This window comes from Mercenaria mercenaria, chromosome 8 (assembly GCF_021730395.1).
Source record: "Mercenaria mercenaria strain notata chromosome 8, MADL_Memer_1, whole genome shotgun sequence".
In the NCBI taxonomy this organism is placed as follows: Eukaryota; Metazoa; Mollusca; class Bivalvia; order Venerida; family Veneridae; genus Mercenaria; species Mercenaria mercenaria.
Window position 1 is genome coordinate 30298345 of NC_069368.1, and position 14201 is coordinate 30312545.

Here is a 14201-nt window from a genome sequence, read left to right on the forward strand (position 1 = left end):
ATAATCATAATTATTATTTTCATTATTATTATTATCATTATTGTCATTATTATTATTATTATCATATGTATATTATTATTATTTTTATTTTATTACATACAGGATGATTAAAGATACAGTAATAATATTGAAAATAATAATGATAATAAAACACAAGTATAGTGAAAACTTCTTGAGTTCTTTGTGCTGACTAACAATATTTTTTTATTTGGAAATTGATTTTCATGTATTCATGTAATCAACATTATTTGAATATAAAATTATTGTGTTCCATTTATACTCAATTTTCATTTTCAGTATGTTGTCAAACTTTTTTCATTCTTTGCTTTGTAACTTTGAAATTCACATTCTGTTTTCAATTTAGACAAATGTTATTTACAGTATTCTGCAAGCTTTAGATGAGTGAAAGTCACATTTTTCAGAAATATCACAATTCTCAAGACAGAATTTGAAAAAAATAAAAATTTGCATGTTTCTTTAAGTAAGTTTCTCATTATTTCATTATAATTGTGAAAATAAGTTCTGATTATTTTATTATTGTGTTTAATCAACAAATATTTTTTTTACATAGAAATGCAAAAAAACTAGTATATAACTTTAAAAGTTATCAATTATTCATTAATTTAAAATAAATTTACATCGTTTCCCCTTCTCACTAATAGATACACTTGTAAGGTAGACTGACTCTCCAATAAACAATAATCCTTGTTTATTGGAGCCATACTGTGATGGTCATTAGCCCCCAACCGTGCTGGTGAAGACAGAAATCCCTTGGCCCACTGCCAAAATCTAGGCCTTTAAGACAATTTAACATCGAGTGTTACACTAAATCACAACCCACAATAAATGTATTATACCATTCACAGTGTGTTAAAACCATATTTTGGACAGTAAAACATTATGTGTTATGCTTTTAATAAATGCACACAGCAATTAACAGTTTTGCATTGTGACAGTGTGTCACACATTATTTAGGACTGCTTGACATTATTAAATTACATATCATTCAAAATTTCAAATAAATGTGTAACATAGTAGTTTTTATCTTTTTTTCTTATATTTCTCATTTTTTATAAACATACATAGTCGTCCCGTAAAAATGCATAAACAGTTCATTGTAAATATCCAGAAAATTGTCTACATAGTATGTTCTACATATGTAAAAATTAAACAATAATCTATTTCTATAAAAGCATTAAACATGTGTTACAATGTGACAATAAAATTATATATTATTTATATATATATATATCATTTTATTCTCCTGAGGCAAAATGAATTTCAACTTTTACAATAAATTTTGATAGTTATCTATTTCTAATACATATTAACGATAAATCTGTACAACTTAAGGTGTTTCCCAGACAATTTCTGTACAAATTCAGGTGATTCACTGTCAAATTCTGTTCAAATTCAGGTGATTCACTGTCAAATTTTGTTCAAATTCAGGTGTTTCACAATCAATATTTGTACAAATTTAGGTGGTTTTGCATGTTCAGATTAAAAAATCTACATTAATTTTACACTTTCAAATTTTCTAAACATCAGAAACTACCAAGACAATTCAACAAATAAAATGACAGGATTGTGTGCTTGAAAAGTCTGCAAGGGAGGACCTGAAGCCAATATCATTATGGGACTCTGTGGGTAAAACCACAATTATAGTGACATTTTTACACACTGAAAATTTTGCACAATTTTATGAAGCCTTTTAAAGTTGTTTTGCATATTTCTATAATATGGCCAAATTAAATGTACCAGGTATAAGCACATGTACTATTTTCCATGCTACATGTATTTGCCTATGAGTAAAACGGTCCTCAATTTCAAGTACATTTTAAAACATAATATGGATTTTTTTCATGTGTTCACATTTTTAGGATATTTTATCTTTAGAAATATACTTAAAGAGACAGTCATTATTAGTGCTAATTTTATTAAATTTCAATCCATGCAAATGAAAACAAATTTTCTTTCAATAATCTTAAGCATCTGAAACCCACTAACACCTGACTCCAAGAAAAGTATTTCTGGCCGAAAGCACAAAATTGTATGCCTATTAAAATATAAGAATCTTTCACTGGTTGGAGGTGTGGATGGAAATACCTGGCTTGTAGGTACCTGTTTGCGTGATGAGGCTCCGTCGAGTTACTGCAAAACAGTTACTGAGAGCCAGGTATTTCCATCAGCACATTCAACTAGTGATAGATTATTTTTCTTGCATGCCATATTCTTGAACAGAAGAAATACATTAAAACAAAAACATTCTTTTTAAGCACTATTTTATCATACTAGTGTATGAATTTACGCATTCATTCGTAAGACAGGTTTTTCCAGCACTAGCATAAGCCCGGGAAAATCCTGTCTGGAGTGCAAGAGAATGATTTTGCAAACAAATATGAAAAATCTTAAACATAATTTAAATTATGGTTTTTTTTTGCCTACCTTTTCAAAATAACTACAGCACACTCTATTTCATTGAAGTGTATATGTGGAAATTCTATCATAAGATACATGAAGTTTGAGTCACGTTTTTGCCGTTCATTAACCATCTCTATCTCCCGGAATGTCAGCCTGTCCAACCAGTCCACTTTTACCATGTAACCATCTCTGTGTGCCAGTGCCCAGTACTGATACAGTGGTACCTAAGTTGGAGTACAGTTCCCAATTCTGATACAGTGATACCCGTATAGATGTACAGTGCCCAGTACTGATACTGTGATACCCAAGTTGGTGTACAGTTCCCAATACTGATACAGTGATCATACCTGTGTCGGTGTACAGTTTCTAATTCTGATACAGTGATAGCCGAGTCGGTGTAGTTTCTAACCGAGTCAGTGTACAGTGTCCAATACTGATACAGTGATACCCGTATAGATGTACAGTGCCCAATACATATATAACTGATACAATGTTTACTTCCCAGTCCAGATATCTGATTCAGTGTGTAGTACAAAAGACTGATACTCTATTCAGTAGGAAATACCTGATGTGTAAGTGTATGCCCAATAATGATACCCTGTTCAATGCATATTACTAATCCAATAAAGGGTGCTGTAAACTGACTGACATCAATATAATGTTTGAATTCATGTCATATGCATTTACTATGTTATGTTTCATATTATGAATACAAATATAACTGATGAACTATGAATACAAATGATGAGCTTTGAATACTTATATAACTGACGAGCATAGAATACAAATATAACTGATGAACTTTGAATACAAGTATAAATGATGAACTTTGAATTCAAATATAACTGATGAACCATCAATACATATGTACCTGATGAACTATGAATACAAATATAACTGATGAACTATGAATATACATGTACCTGATTAACTATGAAAACAAATTTAACTAATGAACTATGAATACAGATATAACAGATGAACTATGAATACAATTGTAACTAATGAACTATGAATACAAACATAACCGATGAACTTTTAACACAAAAAATTTAACTGATGGAAAAATCAGAAAAGATTAAAGAAATGGCAAGTATCACATGATAAATTTCAGTGGTCTCTGTGGCAGAGTGGTAAAGGTTGCAGACTTCAAATCACGTTTGTGTGAACAAGTTCTGCTCAGGTTGCCGTGTATGGAAACCATCCACCCGACTTCCAAAAGGCTATTGGTATCACTTTAGTGCCAAACCATGCTTGAAGAAATGTCTAAAGGGGCAACTGGGATTCCTAAAAGCAGATGATTCTGCAGTTCAGTGCTAATACCGACTACGAAACCAGAGGTCACGAGTTTGATCCACCCTCTTGCCGCTTCGCTCATTGATTACTGCCAACACAATGTTTTAGCTAAAATTCAGCTAAGTGGACTTCTTTAAATTATATAATTATTTAGTTAGTTTTACCTCAATGTTTTCGAGGTTTACACTTCTTTTAGTACAGGCGAATGTTCCATAATAAAAAAAACAAAAACAATTGTGATTGAAAATGGGTAATTATTTACAAGACCGCTAAGTATCCTGAAAAGAAACTAAAAGTAAACAACGAGTGTCGACGTTAATCTTTGATGCCTTTCAAGATAATTATGCTGCCATTGACCCCAAGCTGAAACAGATAGAGGCTTTCCAAAATTGTCTTGCTGGCCAAGATATGTTAGTCAAAAGTTTGGTAGATTTCTGTATTATATCAACATATCACTTTATTTTAAAACCGATTATCACGTAATGAACAATGGTCACGTGAATGTTGTGTTGGCATTGATCAATGAGCGAAGCGGCAAGGAAGTTCACTGCGTTAGAGTCTGAGGGAATGATAAAAATTACAGGGTATTCTGCCTCCTTCACTATACCCTGACTAATATGAATAGCATGTCATTACTAGCAACTATAAATTAATTCAGAATACATACAAAACCGTGTACAGCAAGACAGTTGTCAAAAGGATATTGGCTCACACAGAAAAAAAAAACACAAACTCATTTTATATCTTTCATTAATAACATATACAATTATTCTTCACAGAATTTATACAACGTAAGTAATTTATACAATGATTATGCAAAAACACTGAAAAGAGGATCATCCCTACACTGGCCATCTGGCTTGCAGTTTGTTAGACAAGAACTGGTATGCAGAGGGTAGTAGTTTGGGATGTTCCACTGTACAAGTATATTTGCAAACATTAATCCTATTGCACTATCCCTTATTTATCACTACTAGTAACAGTCATTATCATTAGAAATACAAAAATGTAGTCCCAATAAGCATTACTTTAAAGGGACTTAAATTCAGATGTACATCAAGGTTTTAAGCATCTTAAAGGGGCATGTCAGCAGATGTACATCAAAATTTTAAGCCTTTTAAAGGGGCATGTCTGCTGACGAATGATAAAATTTTAAGCATTTTGAAGGGAAATGCATTCAGATATACATCAAAATGTTAAGTTATTTAAAAGGGCATGCACTCAAATGTACATCAAAATTTTAAGCATTTTAAAGCGGGGCATGACTATGTATATTCAAAATTTTAAGTTCTTTAAAGGGGCATTTCAAAAATTTAAAACAGAAGCATCTATGAAAACTGAGAAATCATACATGAATACTATTTCCGGTTGGTACAGTAAAAACATTTAATTCTGCGGGTAAGGAATTAAGTGGTTTTGACTGAGAAATAACTTTCTTAGGTTTATGAATTTGTTGATTTCAAGTTCTGAAGATAAAATGATCGAATCAACCAGACCACAAAATCAACAACAAAAAAGTCTCTAATGATTGTAAATGATTTCACTGTACATGTACTATGTTACTACTAAGCATGTTGCTACTTTCATCAAAGCTCTGTGTGTGTGGTATCAATTATTTAGTGTGTACCATGACACAGATATCTTGTTTTTTTTATTACAAGAATATTTTTCATATATACAAACACCACATGGAAGTCACTGAAATACCTTCAACGCTAATCTAAATGTCTAATGCCCCCTCAGTAATTTCAACAATATCGATCATAATATTCTAAGTATGTTTAAGAAAATTCTCATACATTTAGACAAATTTGTTGTATATGAAAATGTCAATGAAATCAAATAATACAAAGATACTATTTCATTCATTTCTTGACCTCTTACACAGTTTTAAGAAGTCACAAAAATACAGAAACATGTATTGTTTTTATGTAACAAGTAAATATCATTTATAAGGATACAGAGATGTAGATAATAAATTTTCACTGATATATGGTCAAATATCACACCAAATTTAAATTTATTTCAAAGATATGACAGGATAAAGAAGTTATGTTGTTTTGTCAACATTTTCCTGCCTTGTTTCAAAATTAACCAGTCATTTAAGTGAATTTTTTGTAACTTTTTAAAACTGGGTTCAGATTGGAAAATAATAGATGAGAAATTCTATGAAAGTACTTTACTTAACAGTGTACATACTGATATTTTCCAGCAAAATTCAAGTACTTTTCAAGCAATTTACATTTAAATAGAAAACAATCCAAATTAAAACAGACCTCAGGGAGAAATGATGCAAATTAAAGCATATTTTTATGCAAGCCCCAGAGATAAAACAGTGAACACAGGTGCAGCCATTTTGTTTAGAGATGCACACACATATTACTTTCAGTCATACCCTATAAGGAACAAACTTCCATTCTCACAATGAAAATGTTAAGGTTTTAAGACATTTTCTTCAACATTTTTAACAGGATCAGTTCTCCAGATTATCTGATTTCAGAAAAAAATCAAGTGTTGTTTTTTTTAAATAAGCATTACTAGTATTCTAACACTTTTCAAGGTAGGAAATGGAAGTAAGCCCTTTTCCAAGACTTGTAGTCCTTTTCAAGCTTTTTTCCCAAGGATCGGCTATACTTTAGAAAGGATCCCCTCAAATTCAAGCACTTTTCAAGGTATATTCTAACCCTCTCTAAATATTGCGAAAGATATTGCCAAATATATCAAGGGGACATTTCAATTAGTTCATTTATAGATAATATAAATTCACCAGAATAATGAAAGTGTTTATCAAATTAAAAGAAGTTTCTTGTGTTTTCCAAAAAAAAAACAATTTTACCTATTTTTGTGACATTGTGATGTTGCGTGAAATGGGTAAATTTTGATTGAAAACATGAAAAAGTCATGAAATAAAAGGTAAATTTGTTTGTTTTAGATGTATATCAAACTGTCTGTATCTTAAGAACACCAAATCCTAAATTTTCACTCATGAACATATTATTCATGTGGTGTTCACTTGCTGAAAAAAAAATCAGCTTTATGTTAAATCTAGCAAGTTTTTCCTGTATCTTCATTTACCAAAGTCCATACATTTTTTTTCAATTTCCTTAATAACATAACACAAAGACTATTAGATCAAAATCAGAATAGCTTTGTTTATTTCACTAAAATGTCTTCAAGAGAACGTCGATATTGTATGGTGTTGGAATGGAATATCACAGACATTGCAAAGTCCAAAACTGTGCATCATTTTCTCCAGTACTGAAATAAAAAATAAAATAGAACAACTGTAGAACTAATATGTTAACACAAAAATGATGTCAACAATGTACATGTATGACAAATAAAATCTTTGAGAGCATATTATTATAAGTCCTTACCCTAAAAAATGAAATTGGACATGAAACTCCCAGAACTATTCACATGTCTACCGGATATTTATGATGTACAGTGCAACCTCTGTAGAGCAACACCCTTTGGGAGATACAAATATTGACTGTTATGTAGAGGTTGTTGTTCTGGTTACGTAAATTTGATAGTATATTTCAGGGAAATTTTGATGATGCTGTTGTAGAGAGCTTTTTGCATGAAAGAGGGCCGCTCTGGAGGGGTTGTACTGTATACCAAGTTTCAAGTGAATTGGATGGAAACTGCTGGAGCAGTTGAGTACAGAATGCAATAATGTTAAGTCAAAGAATGGGGCATAACTCATGAAAAATATTTGGATGTGAAGTTCCAACAAGAGACCACAGAGTGATCTTGGCGCCCACCAATGTGCCATTTTTGAGTGTTCCAAATTTCAAGACTTATTGACTAGCTCAAGGTCAAATTTCATTTCCGTACACAACACTGTGCATGTGGTCCAAATTCGAAAGCTGTAGCTTGAGAAATGTGAAAGTAGGTCACTAGATCAATTTCAAGGACAAAGTTCTTTGTACACAAAACTATGCATGTGCATCAAGTTTGAAGGCTGTAGTTTGAGAAATTTGAAAGTAGGTCACTAGGTCAATCTTAAGGTCAAAGTTTATTTCGGTAAACAAAACTATGCAAGTGGTCAAAATTTGAAGGCTGTAGCTTGAGAAATGTGAAAGTAGGTCACTAGGTCAAAATCAAGGTCAAATTACACTTCAGAACACAAATTTAATGCATGTGGTCCAAATTTAAAGCATGTACCTTAAAAAATGTGAAAGTAGGTCAATGTTAAGGTCAAAGTTTGTTTGGGTACACAATCCTATGCATGTGGTCTAAATTTGAAGCCTGTAGCTACAGAAATGTGAAAGTAGGTCACTAGGTCAATCTTAAGGTCAAAGTTCATTTCGGTACACAAAACAATGCAAGTGGTCCAAATTTGAAGGCTGTAGCTCGAGAAATATGAAAGTAGGTCACAAGGTCAAAATCAAGGTCAAATTTCATTTCGGAACACAGAACTATGCATGTGGTCCAAATTTGAAGGCTGTAGCTCGAGAAATGTGAAAGTAGGTCACTAGGTCAATGTCAAGGTCAAAGTTTATTTCGGTACACAAAACTATGCATGTGGTCCAAATTTGAAGGCTGTAGCTTGCGAAATGTGAAAGTAGGTCACTAGGTCAAAATCAAGGTCAAATTTCATTTCAGAACATGAAACTATGCAAGTGGTCCAAATTTGAAGCCTGTACCTTAAAAAATGTGAAAGTAGGTCACTAGGTCAATGTCAAGGTCAAAGTTTTTCAGTGCACAAAACTATGCATATGGTCCAAATTTGAAGGCTGTAGCTACAGAAATGTGAAAGTAGGTCACTAGATCAAAATCAAGGTCAACTCATGTCAAGGTTCATCTTGCCACTCAAAACCATACATATGGTCCAAATTTGAATGTTGTAGGTTTTTGACAAGAAGATTTAAAAGCTTTTCCCTATATAAGTCTATATGAACCATGTGACCCCCAGGGCGGGGCCATATTTGACCCTAGGGGGATAATTTGAACAAACAAACTTGGTAGAGAACCACTAGATGATGCAACATTACAAATGCCAAAGCCCTAGGCTTTGTGGTTTGGACAAGAAGATTTTCAAAGTTTTTCCCTATATAAGTCTTTGTAAACCCTGTGAACCCCGGGGCGGGGCCATATTTGAACCTAGTGGGGGTAATTTGAACAATCTTAGTAGAAGACCACTAGATGATGTCACATACAAAATATCAAAGCCCTAGGCCCTGTGGTTCTGAACAAGAGTTTTTCAAAGTTTTTCCCTATATAAGTCTATATAAACCATGTGACCCCCGGGGCGGGGCCATATTAAACCCCAGGGAAATAATTTGCATGATCATCTTGGTAGAGGACCACTAGATGATGCTTCATACCAAATATCAAAGCCCTAGGCTCTGTGGTTTTGGACAAGAAGATTTTCAAAATTTTTCCCTATATAAATCTATGTAAATTATAGAAATAAACAAAGGGCCATAACTCACTAAAAAATTGTTGAACCAGTCTGATTTTCAGGGGGACACAACTAGGGTACCAATACATCATTCTGACAAAGTTTGGTCAAAATCCCCTTGGTAGTTTCTGAGGAGATGCGAAAACGAGAAATTGTTAACGGACGGGCGGACGGACGGAAGGTCCACGGACCACGGACGCAGAGTGATTTGAATAGCCCATCATCTGATGATGGTGGGCTAAAAATATGACCATGTCCTCTTCAAGTTGATGATTCATATACATTGTATAAATGAAGTTTCATTGAACTAAATGAAAATTACTAAAGAACTGAGTACATAATAAATGCGAGGTTACCATCCATCTTGCTTTCTGGAAGTCATTCGTTCTAACCACATGCCAACCTATGACATTATGCATCAGTGCCTGGAGGGGGCGCATAGGTTTTCAGTATCAAAATCTCAAGCCACTACTTTTTGACCAAGACTGTGTTGGTGTCTCTTAAAGTCCAACAAAACAGAACAAAAACAGATTTCCCCACTGAGCTAATCTGGCACAATGACAATTTAGCAAAAGTATTTCTTAACCAAATTAAGAAGATGAAAATGATAATTAGACCATACCTGTGCCATTTTATGTATTTGTTCCACTAGTGCCGCCATCATGGCCGACACGCTCTCATCTATCAGATTTTGTAAGTAGGCCACAGCTTCCTCATCTGTTAGGTGTAATACAAACTTGTCTTGTACCTGTAACATAAATAGCACACATGAAAAAGGTGTAACACAAACTTGTCTTGTACCTGTAACATAAACAGCACACATGGAAATGGTGTAACACAAACTTGTCTTGTATCTCTTATATAAACAGCACACATGGAAATGGTGTAATACAAACTTGTCTTGTACCTGTAACATAAATAGCACACATGAAAAGGTGTAACACAAACTTGTCTTGCACCTGTAACATAAATAGCACACATGAAAAAGGTGTAACACAAACTTGTCTTGTACCTGTAACATAAACAGCACACATGGAAATGGTGTAACACAAACTTGTCTTGTATCTCTTATATAAACAGCACACATGGAAATGGTGTAACACAAACTTGTCTTGTACCTGTAACATCAATAGCACACATGAAAAAGGTGTAACACAAACTTGTCTTGTACCTGTAACATAAATAGCACACATGGAAAAGGTGTAAAATAAACTTGTCTTGTACCTGTAACATAAACAGCACACATGGAAATGGTGTAACACAAACTTGTCTTGTACCTGTAACATAAATCACACACATGGAAATGGTGTAACACAAACTTGTCTTGTATCTGTAACATTAACAGCGCACATGGAAAAGGTGAAACACAAACATGTCTTGTACCTGTAACATAAATCACACACATGGAAATGGTGCAACACAAACTTGTCTTGTATCTGTAACATTAACAGAGCACATGGAAAAGGTGAAACACAAACTTGTCTTGTACCTGTAACATAAATCGCACACATGGAAATGGTGTAACACAAACTTGTCTTGTACCTGTAACATAAATCACACACATGGAAATGGGGTAACACAAACTTGTCTTGTATCTGTAACATTAACAGCGCACATGGAAAAGGTGTAACACACACTTGTCTTGTACCAGCAACATAAACAGCACACATGGAAATGGTGTAACACAAACTTGTCTTGCATCTGTAACATAAATAGCATAGATGGAAATGGTGTAACACAAACTTGTTTTGTACCTGTAACATTAATAGTGCACATCGGAATGGTGTAACACAAACTTGTCTTGTACCTGTAACATAAACAGCACACACGGAAATCATGTTATACAAACATCCCTTTTGCCTTTAACATAAAAGGCAAACATGGAAAAGTATATTGTTTTATATGACCATTTTAATTTGATAATATTACACAAAGTTGACAATAATATTCTCTAACAATAATATGTTATTAGACATGAGCTGTGAAATATAAACAAGTACAGCTGAAAAGATACAGCGAAAGGGCTGTATCAGGTATATTTTATGACAAAATTACCTTTTTAACTGTTTTATCCGGTTCTAGGGCAATATCTGGAATGTTAGCATCTACCATCAGTGAAAACAGGTTAAGTATCAGGTTTGCAGACCTTAAACAGACAATTATCAAAAATTATGTTAATGCAGTAGTTTAAGAAATGCTATTTGAATCATCTATATTCAGTAAAAGAAATGCTTAATCATCAACATTCAGTAACAGAGTTGTTACATCATCCACATTCAAAGCCAGAACTGCTAAATTTTCCACATTCAGTAATAGAAATGTTCACTGATCCACATTCAGTAACAGAGTGCTAAATCTTCAACATTCAATAACAGAGTTGTTAAATCATCCACATTCAAAGCCAGAATTGCTTAATCATCCACATTTAGTAACAGAAATGCTCAATCATCCACATTCAGTAATAAAGTTGTTAAATCATCCACATTAGTAATAAAGTTGTGAAATCATCCACATTAGTAATAAAGTTGTGAAATCATCCACATTCAGTAATAAAGTTGTGAAATTATCCACATTCAGTAATAAAGTTGTTAAATCATCCACATTAGTAATAAAGTTGTGAAATCATCCACATTCAGTAATAAAGTTGTGAAATTATCCACATTCAGTAATAAAGTTGTTAAATCATCAACATACAGTAATAAAGTTGTGAAATCATCCACATTCAGTAATAAATTTGCTAAATCATTCACATTCAATAATAAAGTTGTTAAATCATCAACATACAGTAATAAAGTTGTGAAATCATCCACATTCAGTAATAAATTTGCTAAATCATCCACATCCAATAATAAAGTTGTTAAATCATCAACATACAGTAATAAAGTTGTGAAATCATCCACATTCAGTAATAAATTTGCTAAATCATCCACATCCAATAATAAAGTTGTTAAATCATAAACATACAGTAATAAAGTTGTGAAATCATCTGCATTTAAAACCAGAGTTGCTAAATCATCAACATTCAGTAGGAAGGGTTTAAATTACTGTTCAACCGAAAGTAAATTTCTTGGGCCTAAAAATGCTGTACATATCATTTTATCTTTTTTTTCTAAGTCTTTTTTTTCCCAAATTTCCAGTTTACCATAAATTTTTAACAAGAAAAACATTTTTGAGTATCAAGTTACCTCCTGAGAGCAAGGAATGCAGTGTAGCAGTGTTGTTTAAAGTCCTTGAAATGATCCGACGTGCTTCCACCCATAGCCTCAACCATTTCTTTGCTTAATTTCATTGGTGGGGGTAGCGGCTTTGGGTCCCGACCCAGTATGTAACCAAAGTCTACATGAAATAATTTTCCTGCAAAAAAACAACATATATATTAACATAATTACTGAAAAATATTTGTAAACATACCATATATGGGATAATAAGGAGAACTGTAAATACATTCGTATGTAGCTTTACAATATCAAATTGAGAAGTAATGTTAGCTTCGACATTTTGATAAAAAAGTCCAATTACATGTACATTTTTTTATAAAGAAATGTTACCATCAAATTTGTTAAGAAAACAAGAGCTGAGCTTAAGACAGCCTGTGCTCGACTATTCCAACTGTTGTCCCAGAAGTAGAAATATTACCCTAAATGTTAAAATATCTATAATAGAGTTTCAATCCAGTATATTCATTAGTTTTGGAGATTGTAACTGGCCCAAAATACATGTAAAAAATTTCGGACTTGATACAATCAACTAATTTTATAACCCTGAAGACATATGTGAAGTTTCAATTTAATTTAATATCTGCATTTGTTTTGCAGATAGCATTACTTGCATGCAAAACTTAAACCAGAAATATCTAAGTCCAAAAAGGGGCATAATTGCCTAAAATACTTGTCAGAGTTATGGGACTTGACCCAGTGAGGTTGGTAAATTGATCAAGAAAAAGAAAAAATAAGTTTCAAATCTATATGCCTTTAAGTAATAGCTATATGAAATTGCAAGCAAAACTTTAACCAGGATTTTTCTAAATCCAAAATGAGGCAAAATTAGGCCAAAATTCATGTCAGTGTATTTGGACTTGATGCTATCAACTAGTTTTATAACCCAGAAGACACTTGTGAACTTTCATTTCAATACCTGCATTAGTTTTGGAGATAATAGCTTGCATGAAAAACTTTAACCAGAATTTTTTAACTCTAAAAGGGGGTAAAATTTGCCAAAAATACATGTCGGAGTTATGGGACTTGACCCAGTGAGGTCGGTAATATATATTGACCTTGAAAAAGGAAAAATAAGTTTCAAAGCTGTATGCCTTTAAATGATAGCCATATGTACTTGTATGCAAAACTTAAACCAATGTGCGACACAGATGCTGACGCCAGGGTGAGCAAAATAGCTAGACTATTCTTTGAATAGTCAAGCTAAAAAACAGCTTCATACTCTGATACAAAATACAAATTTGCAGACCTGTTTACCCCTTTAAATCCATGTCAGTAGTCTCTAAGAGATTTATTTTAAGACTCTAGAATTAAAAAGACAATAAACACCTGTAACGATACTACTGAGTTTAATTTACCTAACATCAACATTGGAACCAACAATCAGACAGTAAGACAATCCTTAGTATTAGTAAGTGGCAGATTTGGCCGTGTGAAATGATATGCTGGATAATGTTTCGTACATTGTAAACCCCAGGCTATATCAAAATTGTAAAAACCGACGTCGAGCAAGCAAGCATATGTATTATTTCACCTCTTCAAGATTCAAGGTTTTAATGGAAACATTTTAATCGTGACACTAGGAATTACGCTAGATTGTTTCTATTTACGGGCAAAACCTAGTTCACAACCATAGGAACCGTGTCATAAAACCAAATTATGTTAGAAACACATTTAACCATACCGCGGATGCATAAAATTACAGTCAACGGGTAATAACAAAACTTCACCAAGATATCACCTGTACATTATATAATATTAGTTTCACAGACAACAGATCGATCACAGATCGATCAGAACCGTCCACAGGGTGCAAGTGGACGATTCCTCATGATCATGGATTTATTAAACAGTCAATT

General features: G+C 33.0%; 2 protein-coding genes across 2 annotated transcripts in view; one reads left to right on the forward strand and one right to left on the reverse strand.

Moving 5' to 3' along the window:
* Positions 1-14201, forward strand: part of LOC123566596 (uncharacterized) — a 58052-nt gene that overhangs the window by 15272 nt on the left and 28579 nt on the right. The window lies entirely within an intron of this gene.
* LOC128558998 (phosphatidylinositol 3-kinase catalytic subunit type 3-like) overlaps positions 4451-14201 on the reverse strand; it is a 72118-nt gene continuing 62367 nt past the window's right edge. The window contains exons 19-22 of the mRNA XM_053549653.1: positions 12313-12481; positions 11183-11273; positions 9750-9875; positions 4451-6975 (exon numbers count right to left, since the gene is read on the reverse strand). Of these exons, the coding sequence (XP_053405628.1) occupies positions 6961-6975; positions 9750-9875; positions 11183-11273; positions 12313-12481 (401 nt within the window). The 3' untranslated portion in view covers positions 4451-6960. The remainder of the gene's footprint in view (positions 6976-9749; positions 9876-11182; positions 11274-12312; positions 12482-14201) is intronic.